The sequence below is a fragment of the Budorcas taxicolor genome, chromosome 10 (assembly GCF_023091745.1).
Source record: "Budorcas taxicolor isolate Tak-1 chromosome 10, Takin1.1, whole genome shotgun sequence".
In the NCBI taxonomy this organism is placed as follows: Eukaryota; Metazoa; Chordata; class Mammalia; order Artiodactyla; family Bovidae; genus Budorcas; species Budorcas taxicolor.
In genome coordinates this window covers 70,712,702-70,722,972 of record NC_068919.1, presented here as the reverse complement: position 1 = coordinate 70,722,972, position 10,271 = coordinate 70,712,702, and the positions used below count along the sequence as shown (strand labels likewise).

General features: G+C 32.3%; 1 protein-coding gene across 3 annotated transcripts in view; it reads right to left on the bottom strand.

Moving 5' to 3' along the window:
* Positions 1-1,588: 1,588 nt before the first annotated feature.
* The window catches only part of PPM1A (protein phosphatase, Mg2+/Mn2+ dependent 1A), a 45,473-nt gene continuing 36,790 nt past the window's right edge, over positions 1,589-10,271 (bottom strand). For all 3 annotated transcript variants that reach the window (XM_052646200.1, XM_052646201.1, XM_052646202.1), the window contains exons 3-6: positions 9,482-9,599; positions 5,198-5,306; positions 3,709-3,766; positions 1,589-2,492 (exon numbers count right to left, since the gene is read on the bottom strand). In XM_052646200.1, the coding sequence (XP_052502160.1) occupies positions 2,463-2,492; positions 3,709-3,766; positions 5,198-5,306; positions 9,482-9,599 (315 nt within the window). In that variant the 3' untranslated portion in view covers positions 1,589-2,462. The remainder of the gene's footprint in view (positions 2,493-3,708; positions 3,767-5,197; positions 5,307-9,481; positions 9,600-10,271) is intronic.

The following is a 10,271-nucleotide window of genomic DNA, read 5'->3' as shown; positions in this document are numbered from 1 at the left end:
TAATAATTCTAACAGAGGAATTTTTAACCTCCTCTTTTTAAAAGACTCTCAAATTAAGAAGTCACTAAATATACTACAATGGTTTGAAATATAGCTTTCCATCACATATTTCAGTTATGATTTAAGATTTTGCATCTCAAAATCCTGTTCAAGTTTTTGAAATTTCCATAACTAAAAACTTGAGTCTACTTAAAAAATTAAGGAATTATAATAGGAATTTAGTTTTCAGTACTTGTAATCTATACTAGAAGCACTGGTGTTCATTAAATGTACATTAGGATGCTTACAAAATTGTAACTTAGAACATTATCTTACTTTGTACCTTACCACAGATTTAGACATTAAGCATTTATGTGTAAGTAAAGTACAGAATTGTTTCTGTAATTTCAACTGTTACGGATTTCAAAATATAAATAATACTTGTTTTTCTTCATGCTGGCTTAAGACATAAATTAAATACAATTAAGTTACATTTAATCACCTCACAAATAAGATGGATAATGGAAAGATTTTGCTGGTATGTAACTACTTAAGTCTGAGACATTTCACATTATTGTTTCCAACACTTCTCTAACCTTACATTAGTTTTAAGGTTATATATACAAATATGTATATTTCCAAGTTAGGAAAAAAAAACAAATATAACAAAATTATACTACTTTTTATATACAGTTTTGATTTTATATTTGGTGTTGTATTTAAATCTTATATTTTAAGAGGTTTGTAGTGGGGAACCTGGGAAAGATTGAGGGCAGGAGGAGAAGGGGACGGCAGAGGATGAAATGGTTGGATGGCATCACCGACTCAATGGACATGGGTTTGGGTAGACTCCGGCAGTTGGTGATGGATAGGGAGGCCTGGCGTGCTGCGGTTCATGGGGTCGCAAAGAGTCAGACACGACTGAGCGACTGAACTGAACTGAGTGGGCAATCTGCTTACTGAATGATTAAATTAAATGATGAGTAAATACAATATTCAACCCAAAGAGACAAAAATACAGAAGGGCACAGAACAGTAGTAGTCTTTTCAATGTGACAGATTTTAAAACTTACTTTCACATGCTTAATCAGAGGAATTGAAACCTAAATTAGGTTATTTTTGTATCTACAACTCTTTGAGCTGTTGGAACTTATTTTTAAAGGCCAACTGCTAAATATTATCAACATGCTGTATTTCAAATCACTAAATACATCTTAACTACCTGGATTCTAAAGACATGGGCCACTTAAAGTCACAGGCGCGCATGCGTGCATATACACACACATAAACGCACACGCCCCCACCTCTGTTAGATCGTCCGGCTTTGACAATTACTTTAACTATACAGTAGGCAAATTCAAGCTGATACACATCTTAATGAAAAAATAAGTAGCCAGAAAGAAACCCACTTAAAAATAGATCAAGGAACAACACAGACTTAAATCTTTTATAGTCTTTCTAATAGAACCAGTTCCATCTATGCCTTGAGTAACAGTATTTTCCAGTTAAGAGACTAACATCTTTCCCCATGAGAAACTTCTCATTTACAATGGTATGGTGTTTTAAAATAAGGGTGGAGTAAAGGAGGAATTACACATACATGATTAAATTTCTTGTTTGTTAAATCAAGCTTTATTGATAAAATGGAATTCAGAATATCTTACTAGGAACAGCAGCAGGCCCAGCCAATCATGATAGCAAAAATGTGGCAGTCTCCTACTATTTGTAGGAAGCTGCTGCTTATCAATTAGTAATTAAATGTAAGGACTTGTAAAAGAGGTGCAAAGAATCAAGGCATTTTAGCCCCAAGATTGATATTCTTATGAATATATTCTATTACCTGCAATACTCATGGCAACAAGGAGAGAACCTAAAAGACAGTTAAATGAAGGGATCAACTTTATCAACAATTCCAATCCCACTGCCAAGAACATTAAAAGAGTTTTCAATTAACTCCCTGGATATTCAGCTTTGTAGTAATATTTTGGAATAATTCTCCATAATCAGGTGCACATGTGAGTGTCTAGCTGACACGGCTGCTGCTCTTCCTGTCCCAACCCCAAGTCCAAACACAACATGACTTGAAAGGGCTATATATCTGTTGCATCACACAATAAGCCAAATATTTCTTATAACTTCGATAGTGATTTAAAGCAGTTCATAATTAAATATGAGCATTTTGTACAAGGACAATTACACTTTACAAAAAACAAAATCATACAACAAAAATTGCTGGAGTCTGATTTACAACATATGAATTATGGTTTGAAATCACGTTTACATAAGTCTCAAATTTACAACAACAACAAAAAATCAGTTCTGGGCTAGCTGTTGTACTGCTGAAGTTCTCTGGTGTCATCACTCTCACCCATGTCATATATGCCCTTCTTTAAAGTTGAGGATGTATGTTTAAAAGGTTCAATGAAGTTGAGCTGCACTCTCCTTTGGAGGTGAAGGTAAACTCCGTGGCTAGATGAGCAGTTTTACCACATATCATCAGTTGATGTAGAGTCCTTTATAGAAGGAAACAAATCAAAACAATGAACTAAATTAAAACTTAAAGATGCATTATTTTCTGGGTAATGCAGAAAGACACGGTTTTGTAAGGTTGATCTTTAGGATATAAATGTTCTCTATAGTATATATGTATATGTGTTTATGAAATATCAATATAATCTGTTCCAAGAATTGTTACAAGGCAAAAGAATCAGACACAACTTAGAGACTAAACAACAAGAACCTTTCGGTTTGGTTTTGGAGTAAAATACTTAATATAAGATTTTACGATGAGGTTGACCAAATGTATTTCTAAACCAATGAATTACCAGAATGAATTTTATTTTTCTCTTCAATAAACCCAATTTATTTTTAGAATATTATCTTTATAAATTTTCATTGCATAAAAACCTCAAGAGATTTGAGGATGCTTCATAATGCAGTATATAAAATATTTCAGAGCCAGGCCGAAATGATTTTAAGTTACCAGTTTTTTGTAATCACAACAGTACAATCGAATTGTAATAGAAAACTTAACTGAAGAATGTTGCTGTTGTTAGTCACTTAGTCGTGTCTGGCTCTTTTGCAACCCCATGGACTACAGCCCATCAGGCTCCTCTGTCCATGGGATTTCCCAGGCAAGAATGCTGGAGTGGGTTGCCATTTCCTTCTCCAATAGATCTTCCCAACCTAGGGATCAAACCTGCATCTCCTGCATTGGCAGGCGGATTCTTTACTGCTGAGCCACCAGGGAAGCCCTAATTGGAGAATACAACATTCTATACATCTTTATATACACAGAATTCTCTACTTTAGTATTTAAATAATATGTGTAGGGTTCCTGGCAAAGAATGGGTATTAATGGAGATGGAGATGGGCATTCTGAGGTCTGTTGCAGCTGCTTACAAAACTCAGAATTAATTCAAGAAACTGAGCAGAGATACTCCCAACTTCAAAAAAATATTTAGTGGGAAAAAACTTCTGAAGTTGATTGCTTGAAGAGACTTAAAAAAATAATTAAAAGGGACTTTCCTCCTGTTTGAGTTAAATGGCCACTCATCATGATTAATGTCCTCAAGCACTAGAACTGTGATGCAGGCAGAGTTCAGAGCAATCCATCAAGGGTGTGTGTAAGAGAATGGGTGCAACAAGCAGCTCTGCAAAAACAGGTAGGAAGGATCTGCATTCAGAGTGGAAGGGAAGGGAAAGCAGAGGAGCTAAAATGGTACTTACGGTGTCATCATTTTTATATGGATTCAGTCTATTGTAAACAGCTTCAATTACATTCCGCCTAAATTTAGAGAAAAAAAAATACAGAAAGTTAATTCTTCAGAGCACAAGACTGCTTAGTAACTCACAGCCAGGTGTTCATTAAAATGTCAAGGATAATCATTCACAAATTATTTTATTTATATTCCTTACTGTCAATAACTGAGCTTTATCTTAAGATATTTGGGCCCCATTGTTAAAGTAGAGGTGAATTTATTCTAAAATGTACCATTCTACTAATACAATTAATAGAAGAAAAAAGTCATGGCTTGGCGGGGGGGGGGGTGGGGGGGGGGAAATGGTCTATGTCTATTTGAACTGGCATTTAGTTTTTATAAGTCAAAAATGATGATACATTTCTTAAGAAATATTGTTAATATATTCTGGTTAAGACTTGAATGTTTTGAAGTAGATATAACTTCAACATCTGTTATGGTAAAATAATTTAGATATTTCACATATAGGTTTCTGCTTTTCATAATGCCCCTTTAAAAAAGCTCTATTAAAACTAAAATGTCAAATATGACATTTCCCTGGCAAGTCTAGTAATTACTTTTTGAATAATATTTTATTAAAAATAAGAATCGGTAGTGGTGCTTTTGAGTTATAGCCTCCCTACTTACAAAACTGACTTGAAGCAATTTTATATTCAATCATTTCACAGAATATCTTATCGGAAGAAACAATTTCCAAGACATAAATGCTTCAAACAGGAAGTTTTGAACAATTACATGAAATTTTTAAAAACATGGCTACACTCACAGAACAAGTAGAGAAACAAGGAAATTTGTCAATATATTTTTGTAGATCAATTACATGGACGTCTGAGGTAAAAATGTCTTAAGCGTTGAACTGTAAAACTGCGTAAAGTCTCCACTGCAGTTTACAAAGATGTAAGGTTAATATTTAACACAGATTAAGTCCAATTCTATGAACTAAAGTGCAAAGAGAAAAAAACAAGAAATGCATCTACCTATCTTCCTTCACATCAAAACCCGAGCAACCAGCATCAACAACCAAAAACAGGAAAACCAGAGATACAGAGAAATGGTCCAGGTGGAGGAAGAGACAGATGCTCATCCATGGGGTATTCAGTTCTCCAGAGATTAACAAAATCAAATTGTAGTAGGAATAATACTGACACCTGGAATTTTATAGTACTATGTAATTTAGTTTAAAATTTTGTTTTACTGTATTATCTCATTTACACTATATGAGATAATCAGTGTAATCTAAGCCTCCACTGAAGACAGCCTTCAGTATAATTAGTTACAATGATATTCTGATACCTACTCCAGATAAGCACCATATATCATTAACACTGAAAAGCAATGAACCACAAGTTAAACATTCTGAAGTCACTTTAGAAATTATGTAAGTACGCATCTGACCTACTGACGCCAAACATTTTAATGTACTGAGACAAATGCTGAGTGTTCAAAATGTAACTTACTTGCTTGCCAGTTCACCCCCTGGTGGGAGGCTGGGTATGTTCTCACTCGCTAATGTGCGCATCACATGGACTAAGTCAGGGACGCCTTCCCCCTGCTTCTTTATGATTTCTGGGAATCAGAAGTACTTTTTTTGTAAGTGTTATTCAAACTTAATAATAATAATAATAATAAAATGAAACAAAGATAACTTAGGTTTTTAAAGACGGCATATACCACATCTGAGATTTTCTAAACTAGTACAAGGAAAAAAAAAAATCAAATTGAACTTTGAAAATTGATGACAAAAGGATGTACAAAATGATACAAGAGATACAATACTTTCCAGATTAACTTCAAAGACCAAATATAAACAAGATAAAAATGTGAAAAAAATTCGTATTAAAATCAATATATTACATAATCAGGGATACATGTGTACACATGAGGATATTCCTCTTAAGATGCCAGCTAGTTACTTCTGAGGAGATTAACTCCTCTAATTAGACTGGAAACATGTTTCCTGAATTTTGCCCTGAAAATACAATACACAGATTTAAAGGAAAATAAACAATTGCAAGATCTTAAAAAAGAAAAAAGAAACCCTATAAGTATGTGGGATTTACTGATGATACACTAACACAAATCATATTTACATGTTTATATTTACAAAATGATACTTAAGTAGCATGGGCAGAATAGGGCATACACTTGACACTACTCCCAGCTTAACTTCTATCTGAAGTATCTTTAAGCAATAAACAGACGAATACCATTTCCTGTCTGAACAAAGCCTACAGAACAGAAAAAAGTCTAAATTTCGTAAGTTTTTTTAAAAAGAAAAAATTTGATAAACCATACAACTGTATTTAAAATTGTTAATTTTTTTTAAAACTGTTATTAAATAGGAGAGTGATATGATCTACAGTATTGCCACGCAGATGCATATTGTCATTCATACCACAGAATACCAACCCATTAATGCACAAACAACTTAAAAGAGTGCTCAAATTATTCACTTTAAGTCCAATAAGTCTTTACCTGGAGTTTTAGCATATTTATTCTAAACATAAGATCATGCCCAGAGTATTTGTGGTTATATGCTCAATTTTTTGTTTTCCATTATTTACACTAAGAAATTTTCTTTGTTATCACCGGATATCATTCTAGTTCTCAATCTGTAAATACCATTGAAAATAACAATGCATGTAAAGATCTTTCATCCTTCAATTAAGTTTCAAAATATTAATTCATCATTAAAGGCACATATTAAAAGACAGACGCTGCTACCCATACTTCTTTAAATGGCTCAAATTGTCCTTTTTAGGATTAAGGCCAAATTTTACCATCTCTTTTTTAAACCAGTCTTAAATCTGAACAAAAAGCAAGGATCTCAGATTTGGTTTGCCAAGTTCCTTTATTGTATAATCTTTAACATCTAGTATATTTATTCTACATGATTCTAATGCTGGAAATTTGCTGTACAAAAATAAAGGAATTTGATGTTTACCTAAACTGCACAATTTCACAATCTAAAGCTGTAATACACTTAACATACAGTCTCTGCTAAGCCAGTACAATTATTGGACAGATAACTAGATACAATATAAATGAACACTGATGATAAATTCAATTGATGCTTTCAGGTCTAAAAACATTACCTTGAATCATCTATATTTGCTGTATTATATACCTTCTTTGTTAAAATATAAAAATTAGGATATTTTAATTGTGAAGAAAATTACAGGAAGACAAATTCTTTAAAAAAATAAGACTTTAAAAACAGTCATATCTCCTGTTCCACATGGGACAATACATTTAAACTATCTGAGCATTTAACACTATACTAGCCTTGCTTCTTTCTGCTTTAAAAAATAAAGAAAAAGAAATTTTAAGAAATATTCCTTTAACTGTTCTTGGACCATACATTTCAATTAGAATTGTAAAAAGACTGAATGCTTTTATTAAAGAATATATGTGTATAGAAGACCTACATTTCACATGCTCACATATGCTGCTCCTCCCCACTTCCCTCTGCTAAGTCTGAGAAATTCTAATAGTTATCTCCAAATTAGCAACTTTAAAGCTTGTGCAGTCAGTAGCAAATAAAAATATATAAACGACACAGATATCATCTTAAATTGCCTTAGAAGGACCACAGCCTTAAGTGGTATGGTTTAAATTATGAGCTCCATCTTTTCACAACCCTAGAGAGTCAAGTATTTCATAGATCATAGGAGGACAGCTAAAAAGCCTTTGTCCTTTTCTGTGGTGTGGACAGAGAAGCCAAAAGTATTCAGTGCAAATAAAATGAGGTTTAGTAGGTCACAGCAATTTAGTGAAGGCATGTATTTAAAGAAAGAAAAATAGAAAAAGGTATTCAGTGCCTGTTTTAAAAGCTGACTGCAGTATTTATTACTTTTTAAGACACATAACAATTTTTACAATGCAAATAGCTACATTCTTTCTATGTTTTTAAATATAATAGTGATTTTAATTAATATAATATTTAGATGCAGTCTCATCAAATCTACCTTGGTAAAGAATAGTGTATTTCTGACATAATAATCTCCAATTGAATAGCACAAGTATAACAAAACTTCAGCATACCCAAAATATTGAGTATTAATGTAAAGTTTGTTCAGATGGCAATTCTTGCTTGGTAATAGGCAATACAAAACTTAACATTATAACATAAAATTACCTATCTAAAGCAATTATTTATAATTGCCTCAAAAACTTAAGAGTGCACACTAAAGAGAAAAAGCAGCAATTCATTTCTAAAATTTGACTTCATTTCTTAGTAAATAAAACTAAACTCGGTATTTCTTTAAATCAATAAGAAAACATGTACACTCAAGTTAAAGTGCCAATAAATTAAATATTAACATATTTCAATATATATTCCTCTTCAGATTTTGTATTTTTCCAAGAACAAGCAGTGTGAACCAATGTCCTGTAACTTGGTAGCATTCTAAATATTTTCTTACTGTATTATGTATAAATAACTCATACTGAAATGAATTGTTTAAAACAAAGAATTTCCCAGACCCTTGGTAATGAGGAAACTAACTCATTGAATAGTATGCTCAGTAAGTGAAATACTAAGTACTACTACGTATATACTTTTAATAGATATATCACTATCAAGTAGGGGAGAGAAGTAAAAAACAAAATAGCAACTCTAAGACAGTACTGGAAATCAAAACCAATCACCATTCTAACACCAGACTAATTATAACTGGTATCAAACAGTAAAAAGAGAGAAAACAAAATTAAAGTGCATATTAATTTTAATAATGCAGGCACAACAGGATTTAAGTATATAGTGTATCAATGTTTACATGGTATTAAAGGTCTTTAATAGTGTATCAATGTTTACATGCTATTAAAGGTCTTTAACGTGCAAAGTAATAACATTAGGAGACCCCCTTAAAAATGCGCTTTAACACTATCATAGGCATGTCAAGTTTTTCCTGCTTAAAGAAACTATATAATCTACATGCTTATTGCATAAATGCAATAAACTGTAATTCTCTGGGGATACTTAATATTTATACCAAATAGCAGCTGCATCAATAATTACTTTAACATTCTTCAAATGTTTGAAGGCATCACACTTGAGAGTTACAAATGCCTTTCTAATTGTCTCAAAGCAATCTGCAGAATTACGATAAATACACTTCCGTAATTTCCAACTTAATTTCTTGAATTTATTCAGCGTTTACATTTCTGCCAGGTAGAGACCTAGTATGTCTTCTATTCAGGTTTATGTTGTCTCGGTGAGGCAGTTTATGGCTTAGGCAAGAAGCTTTGAAATAGTTTAAAATAAATTTTTAAAAGCTGTGACACGTGAAAGGTATTAATAGCCAGGCTATAATCTTCAAGTTCTTATTTTAAAATTCCCAAAGATGTTAAATTCATAAACACAGCTTTACACAAAAGATGGCATTCAAATTATCACCATCATAAATAATCTATTTTTAATAAACCATAAATCAGACTTTCCTGGCATAAAATTATTCATGCCAGTGAATTAATCAAGAATTTGAAAGCATACAAACACTTTACCAAGTATCCTGAACAGAATGTACTGGGCCATACTTGTTATTTCTAATATAACTGTAATAGGACAGTAACAAATACCTCAACAGCTACTACAGAAATGCCCTTTCCCACTTGTGTACACTAAACACCAAACGTTGAAGTCATGTACGTAAAGATCTAAAAGTTAACATGTTATAAAAGTTTGATTATGCTGAGGTTTTTCTTTAATAAAGCTACTTATTTTTTGTTAAGTGATCCACCTTCTACTCTGCTTTCCAGGTATTTGTCCAACTCTTCCTCCTTCTTCACTGCTTCTGGTGATACTTTGGGTGCATTTGGAAAACAGATCAATATCACACTCATGTTGTCTCGACTTCCCTGGGAAGAAAAAAGTTTGAGAAAACATTTTGTTTCCTTTTTGCTCTTCAAAGCCTTGAGAACCTTTACAGCCATGTCAATTATACTTGTTCTAGTGAAAATATATATTGTTTATAAGGAGAGAAAACTATATATGCCTATGTGGAAGGGCACCCCCCAAATACATATAGAGTACCTATGGTATACAGAATAATCAACACTCCAAAAGACAGGAAAGAAACACTACAGGTTAAACTCTACTGCAACAATAATTTTTTAAAGTTCTTTAAATAAATATTTCTGAACATTTACTGGTGGCCTACTTAACATGAAGTGATACCTAACACAAATACACATACACTGAATTCAACAAGGTAGAAAATTCTAGTGATATTCTTTACAACATGATTTCATCTGTAGTTACACATGTCCCTGACAAACTTACATTTAAAATAAATTGTGGGACTAATTGATTTGCTTCATAATAAGTAGAAATATAGAATTAGAAATAAAACTATATATATAAAGTTTATAAACCAACTTTTAACTTTCATAATTTAAAAAAAAAGGTTTAACTTTTAGGAAGTACATTCATTTAAAGACACCTACATATTCAAAATACTATAATTACAATACTTGAATCAATTTTGGCCTCCCCACAAATCAGACTTTTCCTATTATTAATAATAACTG